This window comes from Halichoerus grypus, chromosome 8 (genome assembly GCF_964656455.1).
Source record: "Halichoerus grypus chromosome 8, mHalGry1.hap1.1, whole genome shotgun sequence".
Taxonomy (NCBI): Eukaryota; Metazoa; Chordata; class Mammalia; order Carnivora; family Phocidae; genus Halichoerus; species Halichoerus grypus.
Window position 1 is genome coordinate 51222790 of NC_135719.1, and position 18103 is coordinate 51240892.

General features: G+C 44.3%; 1 protein-coding gene across 11 annotated transcripts in view; it reads right to left on the bottom strand.

Annotated features, from left to right (window-relative positions):
- Window positions 1-18103, bottom strand: part of TLN2 (talin 2) — a 420448-nt gene that overhangs the window by 21033 nt on the left and 381312 nt on the right. For all 11 annotated transcript variants that reach the window (XM_078079262.1, XM_036081097.2, XM_078079259.1 and 8 more), the window contains 4 exons: window positions 16960-17145; window positions 13040-13147; window positions 1768-1873; window positions 777-901 (listed from right to left, as the gene is read on the bottom strand). In XM_078079262.1, coding sequence (XP_077935388.1) covers window positions 777-901; window positions 1768-1873; window positions 13040-13147; window positions 16960-17145 — 525 coding nt within the window. The remainder of the gene's footprint in view (window positions 1-776; window positions 902-1767; window positions 1874-13039; window positions 13148-16959; window positions 17146-18103) is intronic.

Sequence of the window (18103 nt, forward strand, 5' to 3'; positions counted from 1 at the left end):
AATGTATTTGGGTTCTTGGAAGGGAAGTGAGGCCATAGGTACCTGCAGCGACCTCCTCTAGTTTGGCCATCTTTGGACTGAAGATAGCCATGGGGCTGGGGGAGGGACAGGTAAGAGCTTAACAGGGTTGGGCTTTGCCCCGGACAGCACTAGCTCCCCGTCCTTTTATGTAATAATTGTCCTCTCTACTGCCCAATCTTAAAATATTTCTTTAAATGGCTGTTTCTAATATCTACTCATGATCTTAGGTTTTAAACATTTATCTAGATGACAAACACAGATGGAGGAAACATACCAGCCCACCACAGCCTCCAGCATATATTGAGAAAGTCTGTCACTGGATCCATTTTTGAGGTCCACACTGTCCTCTCTAATGATTTTAAGAAAAGGAGAGGCCCAGCATTGCTATTTGCATTACATTATGGAAACTAGACAATTGGAGGGTGACGATATCACATTCAGGGACAGGGATTTTCCATAATAAGTATCCAACACCTGCTTTATAGAGAACAGAACTAAACTCAGATTGTAAATGCCCGGGTTCTTCCTCTGGATACCCAAAGGTATTTTTCTGGGTGGTTAACCTGAAGGATCTACCCGTGGGTTTTTTTCCATACCCTGTGAAAAGGTGCCAGGCTGGGAGAACAAGTTTGCCGCTTGCGAGTCTAACCACAGGGAAGGAGATAAAGCTTCCTGTGGCACACCGAGCTCCATTTCACAGCCATCCACAGGAAGACCCAGTGACATGAGACAAGCAGCCACACACGGACACTCACTTTTGGTTTTGCTCTTGGCTTCAGTTGCTCTAACTTCTTAGCGGCAGCCTCAATGGACGCTGCGGCCCCCAGTAATTCTGTTTCTGCAATGACGGTTGGGTCTTCTGGATCCACCCACTCTGTTCCTAAAATCAGTCCAAAGAGGGTCATTCTTGGTAGCTGTGACTGCAGGGCACTGGCTTCGTTACGAACAGTATCTGGAGTGACATGCAGGGAAGCTCCAGAAGCCTACTAGCTGTATGGTGCTAAGGGATCTTCTCTCTAGCTCTCACAGAGATCAGCTGGGTGCAGGGGAGCTACTGTCTGCTCCTGTTTTTCTAAGTCAGTTATGTACACAGCCCTAGCACAGGAGTGGTCATCAATGATAGCTTCAAAAATCAGGATCTCATGGTCCAAGGCCAGCTCGAGCCTTACTCTAACTTCTCACTTAAACCTCATGAACGCGAGTAACTATTTTCAAGAGACTTGAGACTCTGCTGACCACACAGATTTGCCATTCTCTTCTCTTGGGACTCCTGGAGAACAGCCATTCACCTCAACTCAAACGAAGGGAAACTGAATTTCTCTGGTGAGGTGACTGCTTCTAATGTTACCGTGAAGGGGTGTGCAAACAATGTACCCAGAGGGCATCATTTCCTAAACATGAAGTGTGTTATCTGAATGAGGATAAATATTCTGATGAAGGAAACTGCAGATAAAAATAAATGGCGACACCCTTCAGAGAAGTGAGCAGTTCCAGATGGACTATACCATTTAAGAAGAAGTACTTAATGCAAAGACTGGAAAAAAGCCTTGCTTTGGGAGGATATTACTTTGAAAATCTAACTCTATTCCCATTTGCTTAAAAAAAAAAAAAGTACCTCACTGTATTCCTTCTGACTGCATTTGCCAAGAAAGGGCCTGGGTTGGCTGTGCAGTATGAGTACAGTTCGCTGTACTGAGACTGTACTCAGTTCGCTGTACTTGCTCCACATGAGAGAATGCAGCCTACCTTTCATGGCTTCCGCGGCCTGGATGAGCTCAGTCACGGCGCCGGCGACACGCTTGGAGAAAGCAGCCAGCTGGTGCTTGAGTTCCGGGCTTGGTTTCTGAAGAATCTACGGATGAAGACAAACGCATATGAAAGATGGTAGCCATTGTGACAGAAAGCACACTCTTACTGGTGGACACAGAGTCGGACATCCTGGTTTTAAGTTGCAACTCTGTCGCCAAGTGACTTCGGAACTTGGGGGAAAACACGTAAGGCTCACTGGCCTTCAGTTTCCTCACGTGAGAAATGAAAAGTTGGGAACCAGGAGTTTCTTTAAGGTCCCTTCTGACACATTTCCCTAAGATCATAAGTGACATGAGGTCCTTACTCGTCCTTTATTTGCACTTTCATTTGTACACAAAACATATGTACACAAAAATTACCCCCAGTATAAGAACAATCCGAGTGAACATGAAAGACTGAGGTTACAAGTAGCTGGTACTTGTGACAAAACAAATGTGGGACCAGAAAAAATAGGTGACTCCAGTTGGACCTTAGAGACAAAGTCCCCAAGAGAGCAACTGCCAACTGATCAGAGGGCTGTTCCTGAAGGAACAATCCATCTCCAGGGTTTTGACTGCAAGCTCTCCTGAGAGAGGTCCTGAGGATTTTCCTTCTTTCAAACTAGTTCAAAGGTTTTTTTAAACTTCTTCTTTGCTTTTTGTTTTCTTATGGTATTAAAAAAAGATACTGGATATCCAATGCCCACTCCAATTTATAGGATATCCTGTGAGGATTTCTTCTCGAATCACTCAAGAATGGAACTAAGAAATGGGATGAGACCTTCACCACAAATTTATATTCTGACTGAAACCATCTTGCTCCTTCCTAATTTTGAAAGTCTTCTTCCAACATTCTTTTTCTTGTATCTCTTTGCCATGTTTCACAGTGGTAACCTTCAGATTTAGAAATGCTAAAACATTCAGGAGGAAAGTGCAATTGCTGTCTCTCTATGGACAATTTTGAAGCCTCTGAGCCAGGGACAGAGCCTGGGCCTTGAAACTGGACAAACCTGTGATCACACCTGGCTTCACTTGCTCCTGGTTTATGACATCAGGCAGATTACTGAACCCCTCAGAACCTGTTTTCTCATCTGTAAAACTGGGGTAATGCCTATCCCTCAGGACCAGCATAAAGATCAAATGGAATAACACATGAGAAGCATCCTGCACGATGCCTGGAATACAACAGGCATTCACTAAATGTTATTCCCTTCTTGGTGTCCCATACCCTTTTTCACTAGGCCAGGTAGCATACTGGAGTATGGAAAAAGGAGTCTGGAAAAGATGTCTTTTGGACCCCAGAGCTAAAAGAGAACTCTAAGAAAAGGTTGGTAAAAAAACATCTGGGGTTGGGGTAGTTAATGGGATTATATTTGTGCCAGCCCCAGGCACACCAGTGCATAGAAGACATTATATTAAATGCTTGAACTGATTAGTCAAAGATTTTTGAGCATCACTTTACATGCATCTATCCCCATTCTCCTTCCTCTTGGAATCTTTTACATTTATATTTGCTACTGCTCTATGGATTCAGCTGCTCTGCTCTTATTTTCTCAACCTTGAACTTACACATATCACTATGCAGATATTAAGAACTCAATATAAAGGTACCTGGCTGTCTCAGTTGGTGGAGCATGCAACTCTTGATTTCAGGGTTGTGGGTTCAAGCCCCATGTTGGGTGTAGAGATTACTTAAAGGTAAAATCTTTAGGGAAAAAAAAGCACTCAGTACAAACCTAAGAATGAGTGAACAAATGAATGGATGAGTAAAAACAGAACAACATACTATTGGAATAAGTCCTAATATGAAGGTTTCATGGATCAATTCCAAAACAACAATAGAACCATGGAGAGGTGCAGGGAAGGGGTTAGGTGTCTTTTATTTTCTAAAACAGCCAGAGGGGGTTTAGTTAAGTGTAGGTTCTAGAGTCAAACTATGTTTGAAACCCTGGTCTAGTTACTTACCTTCTTTCTAAGCCTCAGTTTAAGTAAATTGCCTATTAAATAGGCATAGTAACAGTCCTTTTGTTAGAGAGTGGTGGTAAGATTGTATAAATTCATATGTAATTTAATATATAACTCATCAGGGCTATATTGATAGAATTGGACTGATGTAGAGCCTGGGCATCAGGATTTTTAAAAGTCCCCCATGTGATTCTCATATACAGTTGTGAACCTATATATGAGTTGTGAACCACTGCTCTAGACTCAAATGGTGGCATTTGGCACCACTTAATTGTAAAAGGCTTGTACTATTTTTTTTTTTTCTGAAACAATGCATGCTCTAAGGCCACCAAGTGAATAATGGTTATGGCTCACGGTTTGAAAAGCTAAGTGGTCCATAAGCCTTGTTCTTTGGTTAGTTGGTTTATCCATAGTGGTCAAGACAACAAGAATAAGCCGCATATTAAAGGTATGCTGGGGAGACTCATAGTAAATGATGCACTGAATGTTTTCCCCTTAAGATCAAGAATATGGTAAGGATGTTTGGTCTCACATCCCTATCAGTATTGTACTAAAATTCCTGGACAGTGCAATAGGGCAAGAAAAAAATAAATAGCAAACAGACTGAAAAGAAGAAGTAAAAAAAATCTTTGTTCGTAAGTAAAATGAATGTCCATGTAGAAAATCTTAAGGCATCTGTAAAAAAAAAAAAAAGTTTCTAGAACTAATAAGTGAGTATAGCAAGGTTATAGGCTATAAGGTCAATATACAAAAATCAATTATATTTTTATATATAACAATAAAAATTGGGAATTTTAAAAAAGCAGTGTCATTTATAACAGCATAAAAATTATGAAATACCTAGTGTTAAATGTGACAACAGATTTGAATGCTAAAAACTATAAACGCTGTTGAAATTATTAAAGAAGACCTAAATAAATGGAGAGATATACCATGTTCATGGATTAGAAGACTCTTCAGATGTCAATTATCCTAAATCTCCCCTACACTACCAGTGAAAATTCCAATAAGCTTTTTTTTAAGAGATTGAAAAGATGATACTAAAATATATATGAAATGCAAAGCACATAGAATACCTAAGACTATTCTGAAAAAGAACAAAGTTAAAAGTCTTAAACTAATTGATTTTAAGACTCATATAAAGTTGTAGTGGTAATCAAGATATCATGATATTGGTACACAGACGTGTAGATCAATGGAGCAGAAAAGAGTCCAGAACTAGATTCACACATATGGTCAACTGATTTTCATTAAAGGTGCTAAGATGTCTTTAATTCAATGGGGACAGAATAATTTTTTTTCAACAAATGGTGATGGAACAATTGGATAGCCATATGTAAGACTATGAACCTTGACCCTTTCCCCACACCATATGCATAAATTAACTAGAAGTGGAGTATAAACCCAAATATAAGAATTAAAACTGTACAGAAGAAAACACAGGAAAATGTTAATGATCTTGGATTTTGTAAGGATTCTCAGAGGACAAAAATATAAATTATGCTTAAAAACTTCAAAAACCATGAACTTGGAAGTTTATGCTTTAGAACTTTAAAAACATTATGCTAAGTTAAAGAACCAGTCACAAAAGACCACATACTATGTGATTCGATTTATATGAAAAGTCCAGAATAGGCAAATCTACAGAGGCAGAAAAGAGATTAGTGTTTGTGTAGGGCTTGGAGTGGGGGTAAGGGCAATGAATGACCACTTAAGGGTATGAGATTTTTGGGGTGATGAAATGTTCTAATATATTGTGATAGGTGCATAACTCTGTAAATACAGTAAAAACCAATTAATTTAATGCCTTAAGTGGGCATAGTCTGTCATATGCCAATTACAGCTCAATAAAGCTGTTATAAAGAGAATCAATCTGGCATGCAAATGAAAGAACAACAGGAAGCTGGTGAAGGGTAGCAGAGTGTGCCACCCCAAAATATACCTCTTTGGTATAAGGATTATTTTGAACTAATTTTTTGAGAAAGAGCAGATACAGGAGAAGCTCTGAAAACAGAGTATAAATTACTCTTTTGAAAGGGAAATTTACATTTATAAAGCAAATGTTCATTTGTTAAGGGTGTCTCCCTCTCCCTGCTTGAAGAGAAGGTTGATTCTCTATAACAAGAGAATTTATCAGTAGAGAAGGCACAGACTTAAAGCTGCATAACCACCTTACCCTACTTTATTGAGCTTTTCTTGGTAACCAACCTCCCATCACTAGTCCCCCCAACCAATTACACACTTTTTTTTTTTCTTGAGCTAAAGATGGTATTTAAGCTTGTGGCTCAGGCCACCTATACAGTTACTCATTTTTTCCCCTGGATATCTGCCATGTATCCATGAGGTACACAAGTTAATAAATTTGTTTTTCTCTTGTTAATCTGCCTTACTACATAGGCAAGAACTCAGAAGGGTTGGGAGAAAATTATTTTTCCTCCCCTTATACTGGGATATAACCCTACAAATAATGTGATAACCTGTGCAAACAGAAACATTCAATTCATGTTATATGTTTATTTGAGATATAAGATATATTTTGGTTTTCCTTTTCTGTTTTTTCAAGTCCTATCTGTTCTTTTTGTTTCAACTCTCTGCAGCACTGTTTTCTAAGAACACATATTTGCCTCCCTCTCCAGACATTGTCATGAAAATGACATGGCAAACCACACCCTAAGAGAAACTATTTAAAACAACAACAACAACAACAAACCAAAAACCTAGGGGCACCTGGGTGGCTCAGTCAGTTAAGTGTCTGACTCTTGATTTTGGCGCAGGTCATGATGTCAGGGTCATGGGATCAAGTCCCATATCAGGCTCCATGCTGAGCGTGAAGCCTGCTTGAGATTCTCTCTCTCCTTCTCTCCCCTACCCTGCTTGCATGTGCATGCTTTCTCTCAAAAAAACCCCCCAAAAACAAAAAAACACTAACAACTTGTATCTAGAAAATAAAAAGTTCTACAAGTTCCATAATTGGACAAATAAAAAATAGGCAAAAGATCTGAACAGGCACTTCATAAAAAAAGACAGAGAAGGTAAACAGGTGCATAAAAAAGATACTCAACATTGTAAATTAAAACTACAGTGAGATACCACTACACACCCACTGGAATGGCTAAAATTAAAAAGATGGACCATTTCACGTGTTGACAAGGGTGTGGAGCAATTGGAACTCTAATACACTGCTGGAGGAAATGTAAAATAGTACGACTCTAAAAAAGTTTCCTAAATGGGGCGCCTGGGTGGCTCAGTCGGTTAAGCGTTTGCCTTCGGCTCAGGTCATGATCCCAGGGTCCTGGGATGGAGCCCCGCGTTGGGCTCCCTGCTCAGTGGAGAGTCAGCTTGTCCCTCTTCCTCTGCTGCTCCCCCTGCTTGTGCTCTCTATCTCTCTGTCAAATAAATAAATAAAATCTTTAAAAAAAAGTTTCCTAAAAACATAAAAAAAATGCATACCCTATTTTATAAATATTCTACATCTAGGTATTTGTCCAAGAGAAATGAACACATATAGGTTCAAAGACTTGCATAGAGAATGATCTTGGCAGCTTTATTTGCAATAATCAAAAGTCTGAAAACAACCTAAACGTCCATCATTAGGTGAAGAATTAAGTATGGCATATCCATCTGATGGAATATTACTTAGCAATAAAATGTGACAAATTATTGATACATCTAACAACACGGATGGAACTGAAAATGTTGATGCTGAGTGACAGAGGCCAGACAAAAAGGAGTCCATGCTATACATTCCATTTATATAAAAGTCTAGAAAATGCAACCAAATGTATAGTAACAAAAAGATCAGCAGGTGCCTAGAAATTCTGAGGAGTAATGCACACCTTTGTTATTTTGATTGTGGTGATGCTTTCCCAGATGTATTCAGAGATCAATATTCAAACTGCACACTTCAAATATCTGTTAATTGTGTGTTAGTTATGCTTCAATAAAGCTGGAAAAAAGTTAGGGGTGTGGTGGGTAAATTCACTTACATCATCAAAGTGGAGTGATTAAAGACTTCTGTCTTTGAAGGAGAGATGGAGGAAGAGAGAGAGAGAGAGAGAGAGAGAGAGAGAGAGAGAGAACCACTCCTGCATGTACTCAGGCTCTGAGAAAGGAACAAGCCCTATGGTAAAGTATCTGATTCAGATAAGGCAGGAGGAAAGGAGTTCTATTTTTATTCTGCCATTAAGTCAACATGATTCCTAATAGCAGACAAGAGACAGAACCAAATTAAAGCTCTGCTAGTGGAAACGAGGGTAATTTTAAGCCTGTCAAAGATCTCACATTGTGGCTGAGCAGCAATATTGAACTGTGATTACTGCAGAGGCAATGTGGCTGCCCCTTGCCCTGCAAAATCCTCTAGGACAAACCAGCAAATGGCAAACTCGGGAGGCCAACACTGCTCAAGTGGGCATGTCTGAAGCTTCAGAAAGCAGCTCCCTGGGCAGCAGGGACAGGGCTCTGCCTAAATTGGATCCCATTATTTGTTGATGGCTAACTGGATTCTCCAAAGGAAAGGATTACCCAAGCAGGGGTTGTTGATTTGGTCTCTCAATTCCTAAAGGATCCAGCTGGGCACTGGGGTCTGGGGACCCTCTTAACAGCTTAAGGAACTTTTGTGTACATGCACTGCTGTTTCTTTGATGATGGTAGTGGGAGGCAGGAAATGGACTTTCAGCTCCATTGGGTCTAAGGAGGCTAAAATTATGATAGTTATTTGTGCCTAGAGAAAAAAAGGAGAATGGGATTGATAACTGATACAAAATTATTGATATATCTAAATTTTTTAAAAATAAGGATCTGAACCGAATAGGACAAAACATTAACAAAATTAATTAATTAATGATGGTGGGCATATGGATATTGATACGGTTTTCCATATTTTTAAGCCTTTTCTAAAGTAAAAACTGAAATATACAAATCAGCCAAAAAAGTTAAGAATCTTTGGCTCTAAGATATTTAACCTGAACAAAGCGAAAGCATCATAATTTCCCCCACATTTTGATGTGCCTAAATTTAAGAAAAGCAGCTCACTAAAGAAGATCCCTGAACCTCCTGATACTGCCTGAAAGTGACCTCAATTTATTTCTGTAAAATTGCTGGACACCGTCTCCAAGCCTTAGTTTCTACCTTTTCTCTTTCTCCTTTTGTAAGAATCGGACAATGATCTAGCCTTTCTTCAGCTTCCAGGAATCTTACTCGTTCTCTTTGATCAATTAAAACAAGAGGTCACCTTTACAAGAGATCCAAGAGGACTATCCTAAGATATCGTGTTACACTTTCGATTTAGGTTGACTTTCTTTGTAGAATGGAGATGCTGTAGCCATCCTATTACTCATGGTCCTCCCACGAAGATGAGAGAATGAAGAGGCGAACAGGATGGGGCGTGCATGTGTGTGTGTGTGTGTGTGTGTGTGTGTGTGTGTGAAAATCACTAGTTTAACTGCTTCTTTATTCATCACCCTCAAATAGTTCATCTCAGTATCTGAAATGAACGTGAGTTTCCCTGTTTGTGCGTCTCCGTTTTCGCTATTTCTTGCTGGGTTCTCCACCAGCGCTGGCCTCTGCAGTCTTGTGGCTCCTGGGCATACAATCTTCCTTACTCTTGGCCTCATGTTAGCCCAGATTTCTTCCCAGTCTGCCTGGGAGGAAGAATTAGGGCTAACAATGTGAGACATGACCTTATTCTCAGCTGCAGGCCCAAGAAAACCAAAACTGTCCACAGCGCGGGTGCAAGAATGCCATCACAGGGCTTCTGCAATTTTCAGTTACGAACTTGTGTTTTTCCTATAGTTATGATAATCCCCTGGAAAGGCTTGCTTTCTTGTTGTATTTTTCTTAGAAAATAACCTCCAAAGAGTACAACTAGCTTTTTAAAAGAGACAAAAATAAGTATATGAACAAATAAATGTATGATGCTAATTCATTCGTATTTCCCTGGAAGTCAGAACCATCAGCACATGTCATCAAGGGGCAAAAACATCCTTGCAGAAGATGAGACAAATCCTGCATGTTTTGTGAAATTTTCAGTACCATTCAGCTTCTCTTTCTATTCATGATTTCATTTTGGCTCTAGCTACCTTCATACCATGTACCTCAAAACGGCTATGGGGAAACAGGACATTTCTCTTTCTACCAGGGTCACAATGATGATGACTGTATAGAAAGATGAAAAGAAACTCAGATGACAGGCTTTTAACAGACACATCCACCATCCAAGTTTACAACACATAAGGCTTAAAAGTCCTGTTTCTCTAATAAATACAAGGAAAAATACATAACAGAAAACCAATCAACTAATATGAGCAGCCACCAGGGAAGAACATCTGCTATAAAGTGCAACTGCTCTTGGCAGGCCCAGAAAAAGAAGGGAGTGGTTGCTCCTCGTCTTGCCAACCCCTGGCCCCCGCAGTTAAACCTCCCCAATCACACGCGATGTGGAGCTTCCATGCAGCGAGTGTCCTTCTTTCTGTTGGAGAAAAACCTGATGATGATCCTTAGGGCTGATGCCTGACATAGTAATTAAGTGGCCATAAAGCTGGGGTCTCTGAATGTGTGGACTGGGAACGGCTCCTACATCTTCCCTAACGTTCATGGAGGCACTGGATCCCTTGGCCTCTTCTTGGGCAAAGAGGCCAACCACGTACCCACCCCTCCTGGAGCCCTGTCTTCTGCTCGCCCAAACAAGGTGCGCATGGAGAGGAGAGGTCGGGGGAGAGGAAGTGCTTTGGTGGATGAGGCACCTGGTTCCCAGATAGCGCAAAGGGTCTAAAGTTGGCTTGAGGTCGGGGAGAGGACCCCGTGAAGATTCCACTTTTCTTCCCTGCTGGGGAAACTTCTCGAACACTGGCCCCTGACCCTCCTCATGAGGGCAGAACTCCTCTCCCAGATAGAAGTTTTCTTGTTGCTGGAGAGTGAAATGAGAGATCTTCACTCCACTGAACACCCTAACGGCTGTTGCCTCCTTTTATCCAGGCTTGTGGGTTTGCCAGATACACAGCTGGAGGTGGCCCCCTCTGCGGAGACACTCCTGTTAAATGGCTCAAGAGCCAACGTGGACAGCGCCATCCTGAGGGCTGCGTGGGCAGGGCCCGGACCTACAGGCGCCAGGTAAGTTAGCAACCCTGCACAGATCCAGACACAGGAGCTGGAAGAAATACTCTTCACCCCAGAAATGGAGCTGGGGGAAAGGGGTAAAACGAGGACCCCTCATTTGAATGAATAAGAAAATCCCAGTATCACTTCCCTTCCAACAAACGAGTAAGAAAAAAGGGCGAGAGACAGAAAGCAAGACGGGAAATGTGCATCGTGTGGGCAGATTTCAATGAAGTGTGTGCAGCAAATTGAGTGCAGCCACAGAGCCCGGGGCTCCCGACACCCTCACTGATTCCTTACACTGTTTAACATCTGAGGAAACTCAAGTCCGGATCAGACAGGGGCCACGTGGCTACTTATGTGGCAGAGTTGGGATCTGGACACAAAGCTTCTAAACCTAAGCCTACCCCTGTTTCTGCTGTAATTTCTCATTTTCAGATAGAACAAGGTTCTAAGTGACTAAGACTACTGTCCCACCAAGAAAGAAAAAACACCTTTTGGAGGCCTTGTTGGCTTCATTTTCCTGCTGAGCATGCTCACAGACGGAACACTTGAACTATGTTCTAACACAGAAAGTGGGTTTGGCTGGAGAGGCTCATGCCCGTGAACGCTGACCAGCTAAGATGTTCTTTTCCAGGTTCTCACGCAATACACTGCTTTCTGTTCACAAGAGTTCAGGCTTGGGAACTCAGTGTTAGTAGCCACAGACTGCCTCCTCTCACAGAAGATACACTTTCACATGGACCACGCTTAACCTGGGTGAAGAATAAAAGTACTGCTCCCTAGGAGACCTAAAATGCTTCATATCAGAAGGTAATTTAATTAAAAAAATTTTTTTTATTTAAATTCAATTTAGTTAACATATAGCGTCTTATTAGTTTAAGGGGAAAAATTTAGTGATTCATCAGTTGCATACAACACCCAGGGCTCATCACATCAAGTGCCCTCCTTAAAGTCCATCACCCAGTTACCCCATCCCCCCATCCACCTCCTCTCCAGCAACCCTCAGGTTGTTCCCTATAGTTAAGAGTCTTTCATGGTTTGCCTCCCTCTCTGTTTTTGTCCTATTTTATTTTTCCTTCCCTTCAAAGGTAATTTAATTTTAAGGTGGCAGTGAAATGCTAGAATGAACACAGGGCTGGAGATAGTAAGAATTGGGATTTGGTCCCAGGTCTGTCCTAGTAGCTGGGTGACCTCCACCAAGTGGTCACACTTCTCTGGATCCTTCCTTTGCCCTGCTAGCCTCACGTGGTAGTGCAAGGACAAAATGAAAAACTTCAGTGCTCCACAGATGAAAGGCTTACGGTTCTCTGTGGCTTGTTGAATTTTTTTTTTTTTTTTAAATAGGTTTGGGAAGAAAAAACAGTGATGGAATGTGGGACATCATCAATTCTCTTCTGGGGTTGTCTCTGACTCCTGGACAAATTCTCTTAGGGCCTGCCCCAGACCTCCCATGTTCTAAATGTAGTTTCCGGGACTCGACAGAGCTAGACATACAGCAAATATATTTTTTGGATGTGCACGTTTTGGCCCTTAGGACTGCAGGGAGCCAAGCCACCCTAAGAACTGGGATTGTCAGTGCAAGCCTGAGGCTCCTGGGTGGACAGTGCCCCTAGCCATGACCACTCACCCCCCACTGGCATCCTCCCTATCAGCCTTCCTTCCCAGCTCCATGTGGGCATTTCCAGACATCAGAGGAAGGGAAGCATTCTTAGTGTGGCCTAAGGTATTCATTCAAGGACTGGAGGAAGTCACAAGAGGCTGGTAGGTCACCTGCAGCACTGGTGATGTTCTTCCTTGTCATGGAGCCCGGTGTGGCTCCTTCTAGAGCCTTCCCTGTCCTCGGAGGATGGACTGGGCTCTTCCTAACAGGACCTGCCAACACTGTTTCTTTGGTGGCTTTGCCTGTCCCACCCTCTTGCATGCTATTCTTGCCTTTTTGGTGTAAAGAGAGAGCTTGGCTCTCCTGGATGCTAACTACAACTTCTTCTAGACCTTTCTTTTATCTCAGTGTGCTGGAGTAGTGCGATGCTGGACACTTTCCAGCTCAGTCCAGCCCCAGACTCATAAGGGGAGCCTGCACAGTGCTCTATGAGGTATTTTCCCGAGGAAAGCATGGGCTGCATCTGACTTAGCTCTTCCCCAGCCCTGGCCCGGCCGATGCCCCTCCTCACCACCAAGACGTGCTCGAGAAGGTCCAGGTAGCCGAGGGTGCACTCTGTCCCATACCGCAAGGCTCTGGTGCGCACCTCCTCGCTGACATCAGGGTGGAAGGATGCTTGCTGGAGAGAGAAAGGAACGTTGACATCTTAAGACAGGAAGAGCCAGTTGGTGAATGGGCCAAGGGGTGAGGGGGGTCAACTGCCCAGTAGCACAGAGCAGCCCTGCACCCATAGGTAGGAGACCTCGATTCTGGAATTCCCTCTGCCTCGCCCTCAGAAACCTTTCCTGACTCCCTGGATAGAGAAGGTGGCCCTCCTCCATGTTCTCCTCCACGGTAAGTTCTCAGACAATGGTTTGTGTCTTTTTTAGTGCCCTGGAGCCAGACAAAAGCACAGGAATCAGGTCCCCTTTTCTTCCTTTCTCCCTGCCCCCTTTTACTGAAATGTAAGAAATTCCACATGCACTAAAAAGTCCAGGAAAGATTCATGATTAAGGCTCACAGCAGGAGATCTACTGTTCCAGGGTCTGCCTGCCTTTCTCCAGCAGCCTGAGGGGTCCCAAAGCCCCTCTCTGTCCACAGGCTGATCACACTCAGGTCCTCACTCTGTGGCCTGACCTGCCCTCACAGTGTCTCCCACCCGGAACCCTCTGGCTCCTGGGAAACTTTAGACAGTAAGCTCCCCACTGCCCTCAGAGGGGCCAGAACTAACTCACCTCACATTATACATGGTGAGATAACCAAACAAGGTCATGTGGTTAATACAGCATCCTGTGTTTTTTTTTTGTACTTGTGACCTGTCAGTTTCATTCATTCCTGATATATCAGATGGCACACCCATTCACAGGGTTACCAGATTAATTATAGTTAACCCAGTTACATCTGAATTTTTAATAGACAATACAAAATTTTTAATATAAGTTTGAGAAACCTTATTTTTTATTTGCTAAATCGGGCAACCCTTCCCAGCCTTTCTTCGGAAAGAAATTGGAGCTTACCAGAACATATAAAAGAGAAAACTGCAAATAAATCACAAATCAGCACACATGTGAATCACACATTAGGATAAAAAGTCAAAGTGGAGGGGATTAGTGACTAGCCTTCCTGTCTGTTCCACTCAAGAGGATTGGGGAGTGCTGGTGGGAACCCCTGTGGGCTCGCCCCTCACCTGCTCCCCCAACACATCCCAGAAGGGGTGGGGATAATCTGAGTGGCCATCATCTATCCTTTCTGAGCTCAGTGTTGCCCATCTGAGGACTGATGGGCACGCCTATAACCACGACCGTGTTTTACTCGTCCTTGCTCCCCTTTGTCTCCAAGTGTGAGGACGGAGCCCATGTCTGGGGGGAAGACACAGGCTATGATGCTACCAAATGTCACTTCTAGTGGGCAGCATGGAAGACCCCCATTTAGACTTGTGTGGGGACTGAGGGTGGGCGCTCTTGCCCACCGCTGGCGGCTTTAACTTCACAGAACTCTTTGGCAGAGCCATCCGTCAAGAATCAAAATGTCCTACCATCTGACTAATTCTACTCCTGGGAGTCCTGCCTAAGGAAATTATCCAAAGCACAGAAAAAACAGGTATGCCCAAAGATGTTCATGGCAGTAGAGTTTAAAGTACAGATAAAAAATGCAGACAACCTAAATATCTGATAATAGGGTAAGATTATACTCATTCATAGAGTATTAGTGGTCATTAAGGACTCTGTTATAATAACTCATCCCAACATAGAAACAGCCATATGACTCAGTTGTAACAGTTGATTGTATTGTATCTAATGCAGACATACATAGGCACACAAAAGTAAGACCAAGAAACAGACAGGAGAATGAACTTAGGGTGTAGGGAAGCCCTTTCTCCACCTGAGGAATTAGTGTAATCCTCTCTTTCTGAGAAAATGAGCCAGTAGGTAACTTACTGCACTTTCATTTTTGGCCTAGCCACCCTGCTCAGCCCCAAAGGCAGCGCTCCAACAGGGCAACTTGGCCCTCTGCCTGGATCTAAGGGTTTCTTTTCAATCCACCACTCAGTATCCTTGGTTTTCTATATATTCCTTATTGCACGCCCTTTCTGGCAAGCTGCCTCATTTCCTTTCTGCAAAAGGAAGGGGACCGAAGGAAATGCCAATGTCAGTAAGTCGGCTGAGTAAGTCCTATCCTAACAGCAGTCTCAGGGCTCAGCACTGACTCTTGTCATCCAAGTCTGGCTTTGAGGTATGAAGCTCTGGCTGTTATTTTGTCCTGCCAAGTCAGGATGGCCTGATCTGGGGGCAGGACAAGAGAGAGGAGCAGACGCTGGGCAAATGGCGCCTGTACTTGGATCCTTGCTCTCCTCCCCTGAGAACAGGGCTATGTGCATTACAAACAGACTTGAAAATCTGAGCTACCTTCCATTCTCACCTTAATCCATTTAATTTTCCCTTTTCATTTCATGTCTGTAACATGGAGACAAAGCACCAGTCACTCATCAACCTCAGTGTCCTTAAGCATTAATGGCTGGGAGGCCATGGGCAGCAGAAACAGATGGGCCATGGAACCAGAGGACCTGGTTTCAGTTCTAGTTCTGAAAGTAAAGAGCTGTGTGACCATGGTCATGCCACATAATCTAGCCAAGCCTGTTTCATCATCCGTCAAATTGGGATCACTCCCCTTGCCCTTCCCATCCAGGATCAAAAGACAGAATCTGCAGGAGAGCCTTCCACAACGGTGAGGCGCCCTGCATGCACACCATGGTGGCATTCAGGCCTATCCTGCTAGGTAAGTATCATTCTCTGACGGAGGAGGTAACCCCTCTGGGAGTTGTCACTTCTGAGAGGGCAGATCCCAACTGCAATCCTAATTGCAAATACCCGTGGCCTCAGGAGGGTCTAAACTCCCTGGCCCAGCACATGTGGCCCCCCATGAAAGCGTCCCTCCCACCTTGCCACCCTCTTCCCGTTTCCCCAGCCCCCCACGCTCTGCCCTCACACGCCCATCCCTTCAGGCCGGCTGCCGCACCCTCCCACTACCCAGTTACCTCGAACCCATCCTACTTGCCCTGAGGATCCCCTGAGAGGCCATCAGTTGGACCTTGCACAAGCTCTCCCACACAACTGACTTCACCACTAAGAATGGCCCCGTCTCCTCAGACCCCAGCTGCTTCTGTAACTTCTGTGACTTATCCCCACCTGCTCACCATGGTCAGGGGTAATCAATCCATCACTGAGCGGAAGCCAGAGTCCCTGGGACATGGCTGTCCCCAGAAGGGTGAAGGTCTGGGGTGGGGTGCTCAGTGGGGGTAGGGGGCTCTTACAGCTCACTTTCCTTAGAGATAAAGAAATAAAGCTTGTAAAACTCAGGTCCCACCAGCTCCCTCACCAAGGTTGGGCTCAGGACAGCCACCCCACTTGTCTAGCCAAGGATCAGAGGAGTTTCTGCAAAACATCTAGGCACAGAGAGGAAAAAGGCAGTTTCCCAAGGTTCTGTTTTGTTCCTCCGACTCACGTCCTCACCCAGTTACAGCAGCACCCCTCCTAGCACAGAATGCTGACCTACGGAGGCAGGAAAGGGGTCGGGCAGAAGCGGGATGCAATTTTCGTTCAGAGGGCCAGGAACAAAATGCCACAGGCCCTCTGCCTCTGTCAGAGTGGCCTCCCCTACGTCCTTGCTAAGAAGGAATCTGCCTACTCAGGAAGAGGAAACATGGGAGGGATAGTCAGCAGACCAGCGCCATCCCCTCTCAAACCTAAAACTACCCTGGAGAGTCATCCCCCCGCCCCCGCCCCTGCTGGGCAGATGTGTGCACACCTCCACCACGCGTCTACTTGCCGAGCGTAAGGTACCGAGCTGCTCCCTTCTCCATGTGGCCGGCCCCTCCCTTTCTCCAGGCTAACCCAAAAACTCAATCACGACCGAGCATTACTGATCCGCCCAAAACAACGCCAAGGCCTTTACCTTACAAGCCGTCAGCATATCGGACACGGCTTTCCGGCTCAGGTTGGCGGTGGCGATCACGTCCTCCTGTCTGCAAGAGTTCCCTGCGGCCACGGCTTTGGCTGTCGCCATGGTGATGCCTTTCGTCATCCTTATCGATTCTTCAGGTGATGAGGTCTTTTCAGGTACCTCTTTGGACTGGAACACCTGGAAGTTAAGAAATACAACAGGTGAAAAAAAAGACAACAACAGCAACCAAAAAAAGGCAGGACAAAAATAATTTATTCTTTTCCGATCGGGCTACCGCTCACTGTCTGAGAACGGAGCCAGCCGCAGGAAGAAACCGTCAAATGGCAGGAAATTAGAAATTTAATTTGAGTAATGTTATTCTTGCTTTCAAGAATCTAGCACAGACCAGCCTTGCACACCTGTACTCAAGGACTCATGGTCACGAGACGATGAGGGTGAGGGAGACACGTCTACGGCATTAACGCGTTCGTCTGCACAGACAGACACCGGGTACTTGGAAACTCTCCTGGGCAGGTGGTCGGGTGGCTTCCCGTTCTTGACCCTCCCACCGGTGCTTCAGCAGCTCCCGGAAACTCCGCAGTTCTGATGCCAGTTCTTGCACAGGATGGACCCTGGATACATCCCTGTGGACTCACCTCTCTCTCTAAGAGGGTGTGGGGCTGAGGGAAATGGAGCGTTCGGTTTCTTCTATTCTTAGGCTGTCTTACAAATATAACTGCATAATTGTGTGGAGGCGTTCATGTCGAATGCGCCACAGTGACACTGTGAATTATTTAAAACTACACACACACACACACACACACACACACACACATACACACACACACCCCTCTAGAGAAGCTGAAATAAATTAACCATGGTAAGTGAATATCCCACTTTAAAATTCCACCTGTCAATCAAGGCAGCCATTTCTGCTTCAAGCCCATCTGTCTTGTCTCTCTAACATGAGTGACTGGTGCCAGGGCTGCATGTTCAATGTGCAGCTGTCCCCCCACAAGGAGGACTCCTGGACCAATTGGGGGCCACTCTGTCTTCAGCCCTAGGCAACCACCTTTCAGTCAGGTAGTTTCTACTGGGGCAAAGGGGAGAACCCAAGCCAGCATCCCTGCCATGGGTTAAGCAGCATCAAACATGA